The following is a 21323-nucleotide window of genomic DNA, read 5'->3' as shown; positions in this document are numbered from 1 at the left end:
TATTTCAACTACAGCAGAACATTACAATAAATTTACAGGATGTGATCTGGTAAACTTTTTTGGGGTATTTCCCATAAAGTAGTGATAGCCAAACTTGGCCCTCCAGCTGTTTTGGGACTATAATTCCCATTATCCCTGACCACTGGTCCTGTTAGCTAGGGATGATGGGAGTTGTAGTCCCAAAATAGCTGGAGGGCGAAGTTTGGCCATCACTGCCGTAAAGCAAAAGCTTTAAGTTTCCAACAGAGTAGGAAACTACCAAGGATTGGTAGTTGCTCTTATTTGCTGATGCAATGGTCAAAATGCATTATTGCCTGACCTCCACAGAAGCAGGGCTTTAAAGCAATTACAGCAACCTTTCAAGACCCTAGAATGGAGGACTGGACTCACTGAACAGTGCTACTTTTCTCCAGAGACAAGAAGTCCTATGAAAATGTTTCTTGTATCAACTAGCATCTCCAAAAAGGAGAAAAATGTGGAAAGAACAGTGGGGACAAAATAAGTGTTCTTCCCCAAAGACTCTTGAGGAAGGCTGGCTTGAGCTCCAGGTGGTACCGCAGTCAAGGAAACAGAGCGGCAAACCAAAAGCCCCTAGCAGTCACTGGGAAAAGTTTCACAAGAACAAGTGTAAGCTATGATGAGTCATCAGGCTGTCCTTCTGTCTTCTGAAGGTATTCTGTTCTCTTTCCAAGGAGGATCCAAGTAAAGGCACCAGATCCAGATCACTCTACAAGCATGCAAAACATGTGAACTGTTCTCCTAAGGACTGGGATAAAAGCAGGAGACACAAACCTATTGAGAAACACAGAATACCCTACATGAATGGCAGGCAGATCTGTCTATGTAGAAAACACAAAGATCTTGGCTGGGATTCTTTGAGCCAAAGTCACTGCAGCCTGGAACAAAACTTTTGAGGATTGTCAGCTTCCAAGGACAATGGGCATATGGGTGAGTGTGTCAGGTGCAACCTCCATGAAAGAAGTCTGTGGACAGTAAGCAAGGCAGAAAAAGGGACCCCCATTTTGCAAAACTGAAGATACTCCTTATTCATATTTTAGTAGCTGCCTAGTGTCAAAAGAACCAGTCCGTGGAGAAGGATGTTTAGAAGGCCCATGGATAACTTCCAATGGTCAGTAAGATTTCACTGTATAACCTTCTCCCCAGGGGATACTACTATTGCCCCTTTGGGTCTCAATAGATCCGATCCCTGTTGGGGCTCTTGTACCATTCCTGTGTATTCCAAGACTCTTAAACACCTTTATTAAGACAGACCACAAGTTTTGAAGCCCTATTTAAACAGTGGCCCTGGCCCCAAACTAATTTAGGACTAGATCTGGGGTGGTGGTTCCCAAGTCAGGTCAACCTGATGCTCTCTGGATCAGTGCCATGGGGCAAATTGGGGGAGGTGGCGGTTGTGCCTTAATAAATATTTTTTATGATAGTATTTGTAGACAAGGGAACCCAAAGGACTTAACATGCAAAATATGTAAAACACACAAATAAAAATTACTATAAAAACACACACAAAAGGACATAACATACTGAAGACAACTAGTAAGTAATTTCTATGCACAGCCAAATATATTTACTGGAATTAGCAATGCTTTCAACACAGGGACACTAGCTTTCAGGAAACCTCACTGGTCATTAAACTAGTTCTGATAAAAACACCATTTAAAGTTGCCAGCTCATCATATGGCTTCCTAGAAAAGGTTTCATCCTGTTCTCAGTAAAAAGTGGATTTGGGTGTTGATTTATGGATCTGTTAATTTGTATTAGCTGTGGCTGAAACTTGGGGAGGAAGCTCTTAAAAAGTGATAGCACTTTTAAAAAACTAAGATATACCATTTCACAAGAATTGAATACTTACGGGGATATTGTGATCTTAGTGTCTGTGTCCTGCTCGATTTTCTTCAAATTCCTTCCTTCTTTGCCAATGAGGCGGCCAACAAAATTGTTATGTGCTAGTATCTTCAAGGGAATTTCTTCTGTACTGTAAGCAGTCCAGAGAATTGAATGAACTCAAGAGTCACATAATTCACTATCAGTAACAAATCAAAAAGTTGAGTCATTCTCCAATGACTCAGGGCTCAGACAGTTAACCATCTAATCAGGAGACTCTTAAACTGTCATGATAAATTCCTCTAAGTCAAGAAAAAACCTGCTTGATTTCCTCAAGTGTAATTAATTGTTCTGCTTAATCCATAGGAATAACTAATGGAAAAGGCTGTTTTACAGAAGGAACTTTTCTGCTATTTCCATGACCCTTGAGTGGGATTCCTTCACACCTATTAGATGCAGATTCCTTCCATCTCTGGGTAGAAAACAGAGCAGGCTGCATCTGTTACACTTCATGTATTCTCAATTACCAAAGAAAGCTCAGTCTTCTTTTCTACCCAACAGCCACTGGCATTCTTGGACACCAGTTTGAGGGTGGGGTGAGAGGAAGAGGAGAATGAATTTGTCAACAGCCGTAATGGCATTTGCTGCTTTAGTTTCAACTTGATACAACAGAGCTTAAAGCAAGAACTCAGGTGTATTCCCCTCTTCCAGCTTACAAGTGAAGAAAAACAGGCACGAAGTGTGGGAAGAGAGAAGGCTGCCCTTCTCCCATACGTTTCTTTCACAAAGAATATTTGTCTTTCATTTGCTGCATGTTAGGTTTGAATACCATAACAATTACTTCTGCTACTAGTTATCCGGCTTTTCAGACATTATTTACCTAACTTTTGCTAGGTGGCCTGGGAATGGCTCACTATGGAAGTCTGTATGCCTGGTTCAGGAGTATCATTCCTTACCATCAAATGTCAGGAATTTATCTGAAAAGTAAGCAACCACCCATCCTCTTACATTTTCTTTTAACTGCACAAAAAGGTGCTGAAAGGTGTAACGAACAAAAACCTATTACTTTTCTGATTCAGAATTGCTCACCAGTTGTCTTCTGCTATTTTATCATTATATTACATACATAAACATAGCACAAGGATCAAGACCTGACATTCCTATGGGTTCACTTTTCAGTTCCATTCTTACAAACTGTCAATTATCTACTTCAGATGGACTATTAAAAAACCCAATGACCTCTTAATAAAAGCATTCTTTACTCACAATTTAGTATCTTGCGCTTCCTTCTGCATTATCTCCATGATAATTTTACAAGCGGTTGAGCACCCTTCTGGAGTAGAATGGATCGTAATTGGTTTTTCAGCAGCCCCTGCATTTTCTTTACGATGAATATCAATTCTGCAAAGAAAGAAAAAGTAGTAAAAATTGTGCATTCAGTCTTGAGAGAGCAGTCTTGAGTTCTGCTTTGGTAGATAAAATTGCCTATGAACTTGGGGGCCTTGATACAGTTCAGCAACAGCTGATGGTTCCAGATGTGGATATGCATCCTGATTCATACCAAAAAAACACACCTATCCTGTTCAGTGGGGCCCAGATGAATATTGTAATACAAAAAAGAGTGGTCATCCATCATCAGCTGTGCATGCATGTAAAAAACAATTTCTGTACACATTTCTTACAGCATCAGAACAATGGCAACTCTAAAGAAAGTCATTCTATTTAAAGTTTGAGTATCCAGCAAAATTCTATAAAATGATATTCACTCACTACAATAAAACTGGATAAAACAACACATTGCTCAAACTGTTAACTTCATGGGCAGTTTCACTAATATATCATATCAAGGGACTGTCCGCATCTTGTTACGCCCTTCTATAAACCACTACCTTCAAGCTCTTTCTCTGTTGCAAATGACAAGACAAGTCAAACTTTGGTCAGTTGCTTGTCATTCATTTCACTACTTGTACCACTGCTCTACTACAAATCCTCCAATTCAGTTGAATGTCTTACTTAGAAGTTCCGAAATAACCCTAGAGCACTAACATGGCTGTATAAATAAAAATCTGCACCGAGTTGAAATACAAAGTCTTGATTTCTTTGGATAGAATCCCTTGACTCAGTTTTAATGAGAATCCATTACAGATCCACACCGGCCCAGATCAGACACTGGACCTACCCTACAGGCTTGGCATGCTCCTCCCCTCTTCTCCTGCCTTGTCCTTGAAAATCCCTCCCTCCCTCCCTTCGTCAATTCACATTTTAAGTATGGCTCAACATACAACAATTACCACTAACAGTAAAGGTAAAGGTAAAGGTACCCCTGCCCGTACGGGCCAGTCGTGTCCGACTCTGGGGTTGTGCGCCCATCTCACTTAAGAAGCCAGGGGCCAGCGCTGTCCGGAGACACTTCCGGGTCACGTGGCCAGCGTGACATCGCTGCTCTGGTGAGCCAGAGCTGCACACGGAAACGCAGTTTGCCTTCCCGCTGGTAAGCGGTCCCTATTTATCTACTTGCACCCGGAGGTGCTTTCGAACTGCTAGGTTGGCAGGCGCTGGGACCGAGCAGCGGGAGCGCACCCCGCCGCAGGGATTCGAACCACCGACCTTTCGATCGGCAAGTCCTAGGCGCTGAGGCTTTAACCCACAGCGCCACCTGCGTCCCATACCACTAACAGTAGGTAGTCACTAAACCGAAAACTGAAACCAGGATGAGAAAGTGATACTAGCAACTGTGGGTGGAGCAAAATAAAATATTTTGCAAAAAACCAAGCAGTTATATTAAATGATTTTTAAAACAACCTGGTTTAAAAAGATATCTGAATGTAATGCAACGTTTGGCTTGGTCATGTTTGTAACGTAACGGCCAGGTGAAGACATAAAAATACTGAGTGGATAATAATGAAGTGATATCTCTCCATGGAAAATGGCCAAAGCAAGTAGTACTTGGCTTTCACACACTGGCCCTGACCACCAAAATTAGCAATGCTAACAACTTGGATGTAAAGGGTAAGTGTACAAGGCAGGCTTCATGTTGCCCATCCCTGCTGCTATATACAGTAACATCAATCTTATTTCACATACTGTACTTCTTTTGACAGTTCTGTTTCACTTTCATTACCCGAGGCCTCAGCACTCATAGCATCAGTATGAAATATTCCCAATACTGATCTATTTTCTCAAATTTGGTAATATACCGTAAAGCAAAAGTTCACAACAATAGTACTGAGGCATGCCTGGTCAGGACCAGAATCCTTGCTCATATGCTGAACAAGATCCAACAGAAAAGAGTTCTTCTCTTCCTATATATTACCACACCCCAATTGTTAAACTACAGTCATACCTCGGGTTAAATATGCTTCAGGTTGAGCGTTTTCAGGTTATGCTCTGAAGCGACCTGGAAGTAACGGAATACGTTACTTCCGGGTTTCGCCGCTCACACAGACGCTCAAAATGACATAACGCGCATGCGCAGAAGCGGTGAAACAGGTGCGTGTTACGTTCTACTCAAGATGTGAATCGGGCTCCGGAATGGATCCCGTTCGCATCCAGAGGTACCACTGTATTGAACTATTTTATTATCAAAACCTCAGCCACCATGAAATAAAAAACACCCTAGAAAGATGTAATGGGACAACTTACTTAGACTGTGTCTGCTTTGTGATGTTCCTTATGGTGGCTCCTTCTTTTCCAATAATGGCTCCTACAAACTGGGTAGGAACCAGCATCCGTAGTGGAACATCAGACTGTGGTTTTTGCCTTGTACCTGCGCCAGGCGAACCTTGCCTGGGAGGACCCCTCTGCCCAAATCCACGCCTCCCCTGTGGATGCTGTTGAGGAGGTGGCTGTGCTGCCATTTCATCAGGAATATATGCAACTTTCAGTGAGTAGTTTTCAAGCTGGAATCCGTTCAGTTTTTCTATTGCTCTGTACAGGTTTGCAAGGAAGGGAAGATTTTGTAAGTGGGAGCTGGCAGAACAAGAAATCATTATGCTAGGCATTTTCGCTCACAAGTAACAGACCCAAACCACAGAGATCATCATAGCCTTCCATTCCTACAGTTTTAAACTGTAAGCTTGTAGGGAGAGCTCTAGTATTTTATTCACCATCATGTAAAACATAACAATGCCCTTGAAACAAGCACTTGAACCATGAAATAGTATTTGTTCTTTTCATTATTTATTTAACAATCCTATGATTTCCCATACTGTGAAACAAGGACCTCAAAATATCAGGATACCTGGGGTCAAGTGGCATGGCCTAATTACCAAATTTCATAATTTGCACTATGGTTTATATTGGTTCTGCTAATTTTCACAAGCTCATAAAGCACACAAGCCTTTAAGGACTGGAGAACAATTCCTTCGGGAATCAATTCAGGCATGCTAATGGAAGCCCCCCTCCCTCCTGCTTAAATACAGTTCTTTCTCTGCGGTTCCTACAGTTTTCGACCTCTGCTAAAATCTGTCACATTTACGTGCGTGACAAGTGTGAGTTGCTTTCCCTACAACTGTAAAAAAAGGTGTTAGAAGTAAACATACCTGAAAACAACTCTTTTACCATCATATTGTAAATATCTATGGTAAAATTCTGAAGTAGTACTTAACCACCTCAGCAAATGAGTAAAATCCTCTTTGAAACACATGAGTGTGATCTGGTCTTCAGAAGAAGTGAGGTATAGAGATGAAAAAGAGGTTTCAGTTAGAAACTGAACTCTGACTTATATCACACCACACAATCTTCTGTACGTGAGTGAACAACTGACAGCTCAATTTTATACAGCGTTCGGCACACTCATAGGGATGGGAAACAATAAGGCTGGGGCTCTAAAATGAGCATTACCATGGTGTAGAAAAAGATCCAATCTCAATGTAGGAAAAGGCATGGCCAAATCCTTTCTGGTTAGCTGTACTGAGTTTAAAGTACAACTGTATGGAGTACTTGAAAGCAAATAGCAACAAACATCTCTAAAACCACAAACGACCAAAAGTATTAATTTCAGGAAATTAAGGGAAGTTAAAAGTTTCCATAGCAACTGAGCTGCTCCCGAGTAGCATGCATTATAATAGAATTTTAACATGAACAAATATGATGAAAGATTTAACTGTTTAACTGTTCTCAAAATTCTTATGTTTTCAGGGGAAGGGGAATTGTTTGGTTGTCTTATTTTCCCTATCCCTAAAGGTCAGCAAACAAGGTGACATTTTAGACAGTGCAATCCTATTCATTCAGAAGTAAGCACCATTATATTTAGACTTTCAAAAAGATGTCTTACAATTGCCACCTGGTCACGTTGTCTTCTGTCACTATTCACCATACACAGGGTACAAAAAGAAGAGGGCTGGGGCAGACTTCAAGCACCTTAGCAAACAATTTAAAAGCCTTCTTCAATAGTGGGGTTTTTGTCATGGCCTGAAGTGGGCAATGTTGGACTAAGCTTCAGTGCTTCAAAATCAATTCTGTAAGCATGAAGAACCTTGCAAGAAGGGATTGTTGACTGCCTACCACTCTTCCATGTATTCCCATGGTCATACAGGAGAAACTCTAGAATGCTTTCCCAACATATAGGAAGGATGATTGTTCAGCGGCAGAGCACATGCTTTGTAGAACATCCCAAATGGAGCTATGCTGCTGAACAATCAGACCTGGGATAAGGCAGCATCCTATGTTCCAACGAATATATCACTACTTATGTTTTATTATTAACATACTTTGGAATGTAGAATGGTTTGTTTTTATCTCCTCATGGCCAGAACTCATATTTTCTGCCTTTTGAGACCAGTGCCCCCATAAATGACTTGCTAGTGCTAAGCGGATTGAAATATATGTTTACAGAATTCCAGCAAACTGATGGAAGAGAAAGTGCTGCTTATCTATATCAGGGGTCAGCAAGGTTTACCTCGCCTGGGCTGGTTCACTCCAGCGGAGATCCCTCTGTGGGCCAGATCGTGCCCCCGCAATTTACGGCATCTGCGCAGACACGATTTCCGGTGTCTGTGCTGATGAGATTTCCGTTGCCACGAAAGCGAGTCCCTGCATCACGCTGGTTTAGCACAGAGCGCGGGGACACGCTAAGCGGGCAGCTCGGTTCGAAGATGGCTTGTGGGATGGTTAAACCACCCCCGTGGGCCGCTTGTGGCCCATGGGCTTTAGGTTGCCGACCCCTGTTCTATATAGATCTGAGTTTCAAATTGAAGTCCCTCAGAAAGTTGGTTTCTTTCAATCTGAACAACTAAGTGCATGATCCAGCCACAGTTAAGTTCTTTTAAAGACCCATTTCTTAAAACTGGAAAACTGAATGCATGTTTGACTTCCACTGAAATCAGTGGGATTCAAATACTGGATTTTGTGCTGGAGTGTATGTCCAAGCTGGTGGGCTCTCCTTTACTGGAGGTTTTCAAGCAGAGGTTGACCACCTGTCATGTATGGTCTAGTTGAGATTCCTGCACTGCAGGAGGTTGGACTAGGTGACCATCAGGATCCCTTCCAACTCTACAATTTGGTGATTCTATTATCACTTTTTCCTGAGGGAATGCAAAAATGTTGCTTGCACACACACACACACACACACACACACACACACACACGGATATCAGCCAAAACACATGCCTCAATAATTTGCCCTTTTAATGTATCAGGATGTACTCACTTTTAAATAAGTCAATGGGGAATGAAGTGATGTCTTGTATATAATAAAAAGGAGTCAGTTACAGATTAGAGTTTTTAGACACAGCAGCGAATAGCACCCTTACTCGCTTTCTCCAGGCAGGGCAAGGAGCCAACCAGACTTGGCAAACTCACTCTCTGCCTCTTTTGCTGCTCACACACACACACCTGCTGTGGGGCTGCACCTGGTTGCCTAGAGGCAAGTGCTACTTCCCCACAAGCAATCATGTAAATAGCTAATTGCAATATTGCATAAAGGCGCATTAAGCTGTCAGTTGGTTAGAACTGACCAATTTGTAGCATTCAACAATTCCCTTCATGGTATATGATCCAGAACAGATCTCATGGGAGATGGGGTGCTTTTCTCCACACACACAACTGGTCTCAGTATCGCCTTTGTAACATTCTTACATGAAACTAACAGAACAGTTCTTGAATTCCTTCTCGGTTTTCCAAGAGGTTCTCATTTTAATTCTTTTGTAGTGGTTTAGCAGGACAGTGAGAGAGTAGTTTAGGTATTTTATAACTCCTGCTTCAGTTTAAAGCTTGCATTCCACAGCAATGCAGCTATACATTTTCCTAGAGGATGTTACACAACAGGTGGGAGGATGGAACAACTGTCAAGAGCAGCTTATTTCAAAGGAACAGCACAGTAAACGAGACACTCAAGACAGTGCAAGTTTTGAAAGAGACAGACTATTACTGTATCTTTTAACTTATTTGTTTTTATGAAGTTCATGTGAAAGTGAGGGGTGGAGAAAGAGAATAATTATGCTCACAGGATGCAGAATTCTATCCAAAGTGTCTCTATGAGAAGGTACACTTATACATGCATTTTCTGCATCCAATTTAACATAGCAGATTGGTGGAACATAGAGCAGGAATTTTAAAATGCTGCTGAGGGGGGTTGTTATATGGTCCTGTCAGCCAGTCCCAGTCACCAGTCTAGCTGCCACATTCAGGATTAGTTGTAGTTTCGGAGTCACCTTCAAAGGAAGCCCCATTGTAGAGTGCATTGCAGTAATCCAAGCAGGAAATAACCAGAGCATGCACCATTCTGGTGAGACAGTGCGCAGGCAGGTAGGAACCAGATGGAACTGGTAGACAGCTGCCTTGGATACAAATACAGGGCAAAAGACCCAACTTGCCTTGTCACAAATAAAAAGGTGAGTCCACTCTAGTGCTATCATCACTGAGAAGCAGCAGCTCCTAGGGTCTTTGTCAGAGGCATTTCCCTGACTGCTACCAGGTCACTGAATCAATCTAAGCCAGTGATTATTGAGTTTCAAATTTACAGAACTCTGATCTGACCATTTTTAGCTCAGTCCATTGGATCTAGGCAAGGCTACAACTAAGCTCATCAAATAAAATCTTCATAGCTAGTGAGAATGGGAGTAAAAATACTCTGAACACCGATGCTGTCCAGTCATCTCTGGCTATGCAGCTTTGAAGGTGTGAGATGTTCTAGCATTCAATGTTGGGCTAGAAAATTATCTTCAACTGTGACCGGGGTATCTTTTTATCAACTCTCCCTTTTGTTGTGACCTGCTCATGAGTCCCGACAACTTTGCTGTTGCTGCAGAGGCTAGACAATGCACTACAAACCAAAACACTAGAGCTCAAGCATCTGGGCATAAATAAAACTGATGTTTTATCCTTATAAAACCTTTGATCCTGCATATCTCAGAGACTTCTTTCTCACTTACGTGCCACTGTGACCTTTAAAAGCACTCTCTTGACTTTACTTACAGAGAGGCTATTTTAAAAGCAAGGGCATGTAAATATTGTTCCCAGTGGCTGCCTACTACTATGGAATTCGCTTCTGCAGGAGACCTAGCAAATTTTGAACCCTGATCATTTTGCAGAATACTTTAAAATTTTGCTTGAGCTAGCGTTTAAGAGCCAAGGTTAAAGGCAGACCATTTTGGGTGACGGCAGAAGTTTTATATCATAATGTATATTTCATCAGACATGCTGTAAAGCCACTGATAAATGTTAATACCCTCTCCCTGACCCCTCAGAATGAAACAGAATACTATGAATGCTCAGACGATGTAACAAGCTTACATTACATCCAATTCTGAAATCCTCGGATATATTAACTAGAAATTAGGAACAGGATTAATCCTCCCAAAGGTATGAAAAATACTGGACTAGAAGACTTGTGTCAAACCAGAGATACAAATTGTATTTTTACATATACGTTCCACAAACTTTTATGGCATTTTCCACAAAAGCCAATTAAGATTTCTATCAGCTTCAATGGAACTGCCATTCAATCAGACAAGAAGTTACGGAAATTACATTAGCCCACAATTTTGAATTTTAGTCCATAGAATTGAATCTTATAGCATAATCCTAGACACGTTTAGTCTGATGTAAGTCTCAGATATAAAATCCAAGTAAATAAACACTTACTGTCTGGCCTGATCCTTATTGCCATATGTTACATTAACTACTGCAGTCTCTGTCTCCGTATTCACTAGAAAAAGAAAGGAAAGGAAAAGGGTTATTATGGGGGCGGGGCGTAATTTCATGCTTACGTCCCTAAATTTTTTCTTTAATTGCCTGACTTTAGTGTTACCTTGCTCACAGTTCTCCACTGTTCCATACTGTGCTAACAATCCGTCTAGCACCTGTGAAAAAGGAGCACATTAAAATTAGTTTCTATGGTAGCTGTATGTGAAAACAGCCTGTAAGAAACCCCAAATTATGTTTGCTTTTTACAAAGCTATTGGGTATGGCTTTCCCCCGAACTGCCCGAAAGGTTCTCCACCTTGTGTTCTCTATAAGTATAGCTCAAGGACTAGCAACAAAATGAATGCATACAACAAACTACTGTGAAAACTAGCATTTACAGCAAGTCAGTCAGTTCTCCATAGCTATGAATGGGGGGAAAAATCTAGACAAGAAGAGAAAACAGAATAAAATACAAACAAAACAGGAACTAGTCTGGTTGGTGTAATCGTAAATTTACAGTTCTCTGCTTTAACTCCTTTGCTCCTATATCAGTCTTTCAATTACTCTTTATTATATAATTTTGGTCCTTATAGTGAAATTGTTAAATTATATTAACAACAACAACAACTATCATTGTGCGATTAAAACTGAAAATGCTCATTAAACTTAAAAGTTGAATCGAAATAAGCAACCCTTGAAATATTTCAAATGCACCTTGTGTGTTCAGTTTTTGTGTCTACTACTTACTAAAAGTCATGTGGTGCAAAAAGTACTTTACAATCTTTATTTTATAAACATGTTCACTCAGTGAGATGTACTGTAATCCCACTAATTTGAATGGATCTTGCATGGTAGTTAATATGTTTAGGACTGTATCATAAAGATATTAACAAGTGAATGATATTATTTAAACATTTTCACTGCCATCTGAATAAGAATTTACTTGTGTATGCCTGGAATGTAACCTTTCAAGTCCAACCAACCTACAACATCTTTGTTAATCATACTCAGACTAAATTCAGCAAGAATTGTAAGAATATTTCGTTAGGTACAATGCCAAAGTACTTGGAAGGACTTTAAAACACCTCAGATTTTAGCATAACAAAGGTTACTTATACTTTAGCCTTCTTATTTTAAGATTCAAACGACCCCTTTAAAAAGGAAACTTTTTTTGGAAATACAGCTTTTTGCCCCATAAGCATTAGGCTACTTTAGGGCTTGCTAGCCTGTTTAACTGTTAATTTTACTTATTTTAATTGTTTTTAACTGTTCTTATTGATAATTTTAATATTTCTTGTAAATTGCTTAGAGGTTTCACTACAATCATGTGGTATATAGATTTTGCTGAATAAAAATAAATTATTTGGGGGCTAATGGGAAGCATTGTAAAGAACCCAGGATAAAGTAACATGATGCTTTTTGCTTCCTTTTTGATATAGAACAAAGGGTGGAGGTGGCAGAAATGATTTAAGGTATTTGATGTGGCTTGGGCATGTCTGTGTGTGACCAACAATTTAGTATGGGGCAATGTATGACAAATTCTTGGTGGCTACATTTGTAAGCAGGTTAAATGTTTTATTTACAATTGGTATAAAAATGCAGTTAAATAAATAGATATATTTACAATAATAGACATGTTTAGCTGTGGAAAGAATCTTAAAACTTCCATGATTGCATGATGCTATTAATATATGAAATACGGTAATAACACTTTTGAGCTAAAACCTCTATTTGGACATTGGAAGAAAAATACCATAGCTATTTGCTAGCAGACTTGATATAACATTGTTCCCTCTCCCTTAAGTTAAAACAGTATTCTTGTATGAGAGTGTAATACAGTGAAGTGTAATTTTCCTCTCTTACTATTAATACTATGTTTGAGACAGCTGAATACTGTTATATTATTATTGTGGGGTGTCAAATGATGTATTGCTTCTTCAAGACATGTCTTGATTATTCAAAAAATTCAGAATTATAAAGGAAATTATAGAGGCTGTTGTAATTTTTTATTTTTATTTTTTGGTGCGGGGAGTAATGCCAAAATAAACTACTGTGCTGTTTAGAATGAAAGTTCTGTTCTTTTTGTTGTTGTTCTTTTTAGAAAAGTTATACACATGTGCATAACACATATAAACATTTCTAAGTAGATACAATGTTATGGAAATGTTTGGGTAAATCATTAGGGGAGATTCTGTTTATTAATTTTCATCAGCTTTTTGTGTTGATCTGGTTTAGGTGTCTGACATGGTTGAAGGTGTTATTTGTATTACAGCATGACCAAATAGTTAAGGAGTCTAAAGATCAGCATACTGCAATAGTGGAGACTTTATCATTGTTTGTTGTGTTGACATACATAAAAAATTGTGTCCATTTCCAAGGATGTGTTAGAAGTATGTATACATACATACATACACATACACACACACACACACACACACACACACACGTTCCCCTGGTTACCCTCACAGACTGATGGAAATATGAGAAACCAAGCTTGCATATAAATATGAGAATTTGCCACCAAATATTTAGCTCACTGTTCACCAGCACACAATAACACCCTTGCTCATGTCGGACAAGTTGGAAAACTGCAAGGCCAAATTACAACACCATCACATGAAAACAAAACAAATAATAGAAGTATACACAGACTTAAATTTTCACATTAACCACATTGTTTGATCTGTGTATACTTCTCTTATATTTCTTAAAGATACTTTTGTATGTATTTTTCTTTTCTATTGTAACACCATTCTTCTCGGTGTAACATTTTCAGTTGTGTTTGTCTATATATGTTTTACTTTTATGTCTTACTTCTATGAAACAAAGCAATAAAAAATAATCATGAAAAAAAAAAGAAAACAAAACAAATAATAAGCATGCCACCAAGAGAGGACCATGCCACGAAAAACCACCACGCCTCAAGCAACATGTATATGAATGCATTAGAAACCCCTTCAGCATTAATTAAAATTAGCTCTTGCATTCTAGATTCTTGAGTTTCCTTACACTTTTCATACTATCTAGCTCCTGCTTCCTGCTTGATTTGGACATAACCCCCCCCCCCCTAATCACTCTGCATTTTATTTCAAACAGCCAAATCTTCTCGCTCTACTTTGAGACAAGCCAGTTTTGTCTGAACTCCTCATCCGCCTCCCTATCACCACGTGCAGCCGTGTTGGGCAACGAAAACCAATTTTCTAGCCAAGTTGGTAGTGCGATAGCAATCCTGATGAGCAGCTGAAAAGAAAAGTTTGTTTGTATAAATATTTACTCCAGCTAGAAAATAATTCATTCCTTTTTTATGAAGGAACTCTGGCTTTGTCTACATTGGGTCTCCTCCTCTTGTTATAACACAGATGCCTCTTTCTTGCACACAAAAAGCTGCAGTCTTACACTGTGGACTTTGATTCATCAGACTCTAAAAGCCAACCCTTGACTGTTATAAACAGTACTATCCTACACCAAAACTCTAGGGGAGTTAATATTTGAAGTGTTTCAATTCAAACCCAGTTTTCTCATTCATTCTCATACATATCTATATCTATATCGAGTTATCACACACATGGAGTGAACTTATTCACACAGTTGTTGCCAAGGTGTTATGAGCATGGTTGTCAGCTGAGCAACTTAAAACTATAGCACAGGGTCAACTGAACACATGAAAATCAATGAAGGCTTTAAAAACTACAATATAGACTAATATTAAAAAGGAATACCATAAGCAAAACTATGCTTTCAAGCTATACTGATGAAACAATACTTGGAACATTTTTAACAGCTTGTTTAAAAGGCAAGCCTACACATTTTTACACTGGCATTCTTAAAATTTAATGCTAGACCACAGAACTAAAGTCTAGAAATGGGGGTAATGGAATAAGAACATCCAAACGTACTTAGTGCATATTTGTAATTTAATGGAAAACTAGTGATGATAGAAAGTGGTAGTTATGTCAGGAAAAAGAAGGAAAAAGACTCTCACATGTAGCAACTTGGTAGGCAAAAATGGAAGTTTGGAAAAATACATTTTACTGAACTAGCAGAATCACAGAATTGAGGAGTTGGAAGGGGCACAGAGGGTCATCTAGTCCAACCCCCTGCAATGTAGGAACTGCAAGACGTGGCTCCTCATCCAATGTGAAACCATACCGGACCCTACTTAACTTTGCAAATGTGCTAGCAGTTTTCTTGCTGCACAGGGAGTATGCTCAACATGAAATGCGTAGCTAGTTTGATATCTGCATCAAACCAAATTTTTCATGAATAGGATAGATAAAACTTCTGATGTATATAGAACTGGTCTTTATACAAAAGGAGATACTGGCTGGAGAAAAGCTGTCTACACAGGATGCCATTATAGTTGCGGCAGCACAAACTTCCAGATTTTTGTTGAAGCTGCACCTTTCTTCTTAAGGGAAGGATAGTATACAGCAGTAGCAGGACTGGAGGTAACACCACTATCCCCCTACCCCTTTTAGACCTTGTAAAGAAAACCAATTTGTTTGAACTGCTTTTAATGGATATTGTGTCATTCGTATTGTAATGTATGTTGCAATGTGTTTGATGGGGGAAGTCTGGTAAGGTGAACTTTGGTTTATCTGTCACTGAGGGGCCTTAAGAGACAGTTGAGTAGGGGTTGGAAACAGAAGTCTCAGTATGCAAAAGAAGGATAGAAAGTATGCATAGTATCCTGGTGGTTGCGGCTCATAATTCTTATTGTGACTGGCTGGAGCTAGACTGGGGGTTTGGAGGCAGAAAAAATGAATATATGGCTGGGTGCTAGTCAGTCAGGGTCGGTTTGTTTTGGTTGATGGTTGGCTTCTGTGGTGAATGCAGAAGAAGATGACAACGACCAAGAGAAGAATTGAAGAAGAAGGAAGAAGACCTGAAAGGAAGGCAGAGTGACTAGGTAGCCTAAGACTTACTAGGGTAGCTGAATCACTTGGTATGGATGATGAGAAGATAACCTGTCTATGAAGAGCAGAAGTGAGAGGCAGTATGGAATACTAGGCTCTGGTGCTTGGCAGGAGAGGCAGAGAAAAGAGTCCACAACAGGACAGCAAAAACAGACCTTTGATTCAATAGGTCAAGTAGGGTTTGAAATAGAGCTCTCAAATGTGTTGGTGGGGCTTAAATGGGGTGCAGTAAATACAAGAGCAGTCTAGCAGAGGAGCTTTCATAATGACTGGTTCCTCTAAGCTCTCTTAGTTTAGTAACAGTAGTGCAAAATAAGCTGTTGGCATTTAAAGCAACAGTAAGAAGTTATCAATGTGTTTACCTGGGCTCCTTTGGGAGGAAAGGCAGGATAGAAATTTAATAAGTAAGATAGATAAATAGATAGATAGATGATAGATAGATAGATAGATAGATAGATAGATAGATAGATAGATATACCCATTTAAAGAGACAGTACTATATTAAACCTGTGCAATATATAATCCTGTGCAATATATAATCCTGTATTAAATAATACTTTTAATATCTTTGTTTAATATAGTACCTAGACCTGATTGGCTTTGTTCCATGGAGTATTGGTAAGTTAAGACAGCAAAGAGTGTAAGTGATATTAAATGGTGGCAGCATACTGGTTCAGGAAAACCATTGGAGCAGAAGTTTGCTTTAGTTAGTAAAGTAAGGAAATCGCCCCTCCCCTCCCCAGACCTGCTCAATTTGGACTTTATCTAGAATGCATCTGGCTTTCCTTCGGAGAAACTGAAAATAGCATTTGGGATATGTATGTGAAAATAATATGATAGAAGAATTATGAAATAGTGAACAGTGCAGGAATAGCCAAATTGTGGCTCAGGCTAGGATCTGACAGATCTGGGTTCAAATTCCTGTTCAGTCGGTGAACCACTTCATAACCTAACCTACATCACATGGGTGCTGAGAGGATGAAGTTAGTGGAGAATCACATACACAGCCCCAAGCTCCTTGGAGGAAGAACAAGAGGTAAGTGAAATTAGCCTTTCTTAAATTTGTTAGTTCTTTTACGAACTTTGCTAGCTTTCTACTCTGCTGCACAAATTAAAGAGGTGCAATGTTTTTTATCCACAGAAGAACGCTAAGACTAGTTTGCTTACTCGTCAGCTCTGGCAGTGAAAAGGGAGTGTCTAAGAGTGATCAGCTTATTCAAAAGCAATGGTTCAATCTTACACTCAGCACACACAAGCTCAGTCTTCAGTAGGATTCAAATGCACATAGCTAGGAATGGGACAGCTGTTATCCACTATACCAGTCCCTTCCTGAAATTTTTGTGCTAGGATAATGAGCATCCTGGAGGCCAAGCAACAATCAAGGATTTTAACCAAGGTTTCATTCTTACCATTTACTTAACAAGTTCCAACTTATGTGAGAGGGTGGCAGGATTTCCACCTGGAAATCATTAAAAAATGCTAAAAAATCGAGGCCTACAGGACATGTGGGGTGAAAAAACCCCAGGAGACACCAGTCACACATTCCAGTCCGGGCGCCATGGCACAACGTTCAGACTAGATAGCATTCTGCTCACATAAAGCCTGATCTCCTTGGTTGAAACAACAAACATAGGTAACATCAAGGTAACAGACCATGCCCTGTGGAAACTACCCTTAAATTAGGAGAGGGAACACAAACCACTCCATCATGGTCCTTTAGCCCTATCCTAACCACAAACCAAGTAACTAGAGAAAGTCTCATGAAAACTCTTCAAAACTATTTCAAGGAAAATGATGCAGACAACTTAACAAGCCCCCTTCTCTGGGACGCAATGAAAGCGGTCGCTAAAGGAGCTTGCATAAAAGAGAAAGCATCACTCAAAAAACAAACCTCAAAAATTAGCAAGCTTGAATAAGACACCACAGCTCTTTCAACACGATACAAACAAGCAGGAGCTTTAAAAACTTCATAAATTCATAGAACAAAAAGGAAGGGAGATTGACTCAGTAGAAATTAATAAAACAATGATCAACACTATACTCAAAACAACAATTTTACAAGTATGGAGGGGAAAACTCCAGACTATTAGCAAACAGGTGCAGGGGGAAAAATCACTTAAAACAAGACTACACTGCATTACTTAAAAAGATGAAACACAACATTATCCTCTAAAAAAATAACTTCAGAATTTGTGGAATTTAACTCTAATCTATACGCTTCCCAGAACCCGTATGAGTAAGAAATCAAAACCTTTTTAGTAGGACTATCCATGCCAATTTTAACTGCAGAGCAATGTGAATTCATGGACAGTCCTATCGCCTCAAAGGAATTAGAGATGCTCTTCAAAAATCTGAAATCCCAGGCCCAGATGGCTTCACAGCAGAATTCTATTTGAAAAAAATCAAGATAAGTCTGGCACCCTACATGACTCGCCTATTTATTGACATCCTATAAGGACCTCCCATCCCAAAAATCTGGACCTCCTCCAAAATAGTCTCTATCCCAAAAGCATTCAAAGATAGCCTCAAAGTAGAATTATATTGCCCGATCTCACTGATAAATCAGGAGTACAAAATATTCACAGCAATCCTGGCTAAGTCTTCCTGCACAAGCTAATAGCCCCAGACCGAGCTGGCTTTGTCCCTTGTTGCAACATAACAAATCCCATCAGTAAGTTACTGAACTGATCAACCATAGCAAAACAACTAAAAACCCACCGACAATTATGTCCCTAGATATACCAAAAGCCTTTGATTGCTTTGAGTGGAAATACCTACTAGCAGTATTAACCAGCATGAACTTCGGTCCTTCTGTACTACAAACCCTCAGACAAATTTACTCTCAAGCTTCAGCTAAATGCATAATCAACAATATGGATTCCACCACCATTGCAATCCAAAGAGGCATGAAGCAAGGATGCCCGCTGTCTCCCTTTCTATTCATCGTGACCCTGGAACCCATAGCAATTCATCTCCGGGTAGCCCCTAGTATCATGGGTATGGAATTAACAAGCAAAACATATAAACTAGGACTCTTTGCGGACGACTTGATGTTCATGACACTAGGCCCAATTAAAACAGCAACCACTCTGACTGAAGAACTCAACACTTTTGCAATGGTGTCAGGCCTTCAGGTGAACTTTGCTAAATCTGAGGCGATGTGCTTCAACACTCCCTCTCATATCCAAAAAGAATTCACCAACATCACGAAGATAAAGCTCCACCGTACCAAGTTTAGATACTTAGGGGTACAAATAACCAGAAACCTTAACAAATTACACCTACAAAATTACAAGCCTCTCTGGCAATAAATTGATAAAGACCTGAAAAGATGGAATAAATCTAACTTTACTCTCTCAGATAAAATAGCCAGATAAAAATGATCATTCTCCCAAAATTAACCTTCTTATTCCAAACCCTTCCAATGCAGCTCAAACCTTCCACAGAGAAACATGGCAAACCAAAGGCCTATACCCATATCAACATAGGAAATAAAGGATAAATTAGGAGACATTCAAGTACCCTGGTTAAAACACCATCAACTACCATATTTTCCTGTGTATAAGACTAGGTTTTTTCCCCTTAAAAATAATGTCAAAAATTAGGGGGCATCTTATACACAGATACATCCCCCCCTTTTCTTAAATTTGAGTCCCCCAAAATGGGGGGGTGGCATCTTATACATGGGGGCGTCTTATAGACGGAAAAATACGGTACATGCTTTTCTAAATAACCTAGCAGTAAAAGCAGTGGCCACTAGGCCCTTGACCACCTTTGAAAGCCTTCTTTTGTCGGCAGATGGACATAGTAAGGGGATGGTATCCACGATATATTGCTCCATAACCCCACAATATCACCTGACACTATTAAAAAACAATGGGAACATGACAAAGGATACCAAATAAACTCTACCCAATGTGGTCCAAATCTCCCTTCAAATCTCAGCCAAAAGAAGGAAACTCGTTTTGAAACTTAACAATAGCATCTGACACTGAGGAAATTGGCATTACAGTGGAACCTCGTGTTATGTACCATCCTCCTTGTGAATGCGGCGGGTTACGAGCTCCGCTAACCCAAAGTAGATCCCCTTGTTGCAAACTTTGCCCCAGGATGCGAGCAGAAGTTGCATGGCAGCAGTGCGAGGCGAAACCGGAGGTACCACTGTAATACACCCAGGAAGCTTACCAAAATGCTGGAGAGGCTGTATTTATACAGGCACATGCCTCCACATGTGGTGGCAACGTCCCCGAATCCAATCCTTTTGGACAGCAGTCCTACAAAAAGTATGTAACACAACTAAACACTTATTAGAACCTACCCCAGAATTGGCCCTATTAAATATTTTCCAAGACAATAATGCTCACTTGCACCATAAAGACCTTATAACCCACCTACTCTTGGCAGCCAGAAACGTCATAGTTAAGACACTGAAGTGACTTGTCTGGAGTAAGCATGGACCACTGGTACCAATTGTATGGGAAATGGCCTTGTTAGAAAAGTTAACAAACAGACTAAAACTGACCTGAGGACAAAAGAAAGATGACACATTCATGGCTCAAACTGACAACAGTAATAGCAGGGATCTTCCACTAGCATACTGATCAATATGGTTAACTTGACACAATATTCCATATCCCCCTTCCGCAAACACATACAAATCTCACAACTGTTAATCAAAGGCAATTAAAGGCAAACAAACATGCCCTGCTCCCCCTCCAAATCTTCTCTCATCGCCAATATAAACCAACAAATATACAGAATTGACAGCGACGTGAAAACCCCTCTTCCCCTACCTTTAGAAACATATTGTTTTACATTTTACATTGAACGCACCAAAATACTTTATAATCTGATCAAAAAAAGAGAAAGAAATTGAAAGTTATTTGTAGTTCATAAAAATCTTTAATAAAAATTATTTTTTAAAAAAACTTTGGCATTTCTTAAGCATTTTGTTTATGGCATAAGTATAATGAACAATTTATTTTTTTTAAAAAAAACAGATCCGATTTGTATGTACAGCAATCTTCCATGTCCATTTCCCATTCACTCTCAAAAGTCATATATCTCCTCTCACACCATTAATTTCAATATCAGGTATTTCACTGCACTTCTATTATCATTACGCCATTGCATCTGGATTTGCCCCTTATCCAGGAGTCTTGACATATACCATCAAACTATTTTCCTTCTACTGCTGTGCGCATTAGGCAGAATGAGAAGTTCAGTAAGCTTGGCAACATGTCAGAACTACATAATACTGGGGACTGAGAGGGGGGGCTGGCATGGTGCACAGGAAGGAATATGAAAGGGACTGAATAGTTGGAAGGAAAGCTTGAATTATAACCAAGAAGTGGGGAATTGATGGCGAGACCGAAGCACTGAGCACTGTAGTGTGATGTGGTAAGTATGGGGCTGATGGAAATTAAGAGCAGAAATCTG

At 39.7% G+C, this 21323-nt stretch overlaps 1 protein-coding gene across 3 annotated transcripts in view; it reads right to left on the bottom strand.

Moving 5' to 3' along the window:
• The window catches only part of IGF2BP3 (insulin like growth factor 2 mRNA binding protein 3), a 66838-nt gene that overhangs the window by 12319 nt on the left and 33196 nt on the right, over positions 1 to 21323 (bottom strand). For 2 of the 3 annotated variants that reach the window (XM_081883268.1, XM_081883267.1), the window contains exons 4-8: positions 11093 to 11144; positions 10927 to 10990; positions 5485 to 5769; positions 3109 to 3243; positions 1871 to 1993 (exon numbers count right to left, since the gene is read on the bottom strand). In XM_081883268.1, the coding sequence (XP_081739394.1) occupies positions 1871 to 1993; positions 3109 to 3243; positions 5485 to 5769; positions 10927 to 10990; positions 11093 to 11144 (659 nt within the window). Of the gene's footprint in view, positions 1 to 1870; positions 1994 to 3108; positions 3244 to 5484; positions 5770 to 10926; positions 11145 to 21323 lie in introns of all 3 variants that reach the window. The other variant, XM_081883266.1, reaches the window with a different exon arrangement.

This window comes from Podarcis melisellensis (genome assembly GCF_964234715.1).
Source record: "Podarcis melisellensis genome assembly, chromosome: 12".
Lineage (NCBI taxonomy): Eukaryota > Metazoa > Chordata > Lepidosauria > Squamata > Lacertidae > Podarcis > Podarcis melisellensis.
Note: the sequence above shows the minus strand (reverse complement) of the source record. Positions and strands in the feature narration are given on the sequence as shown.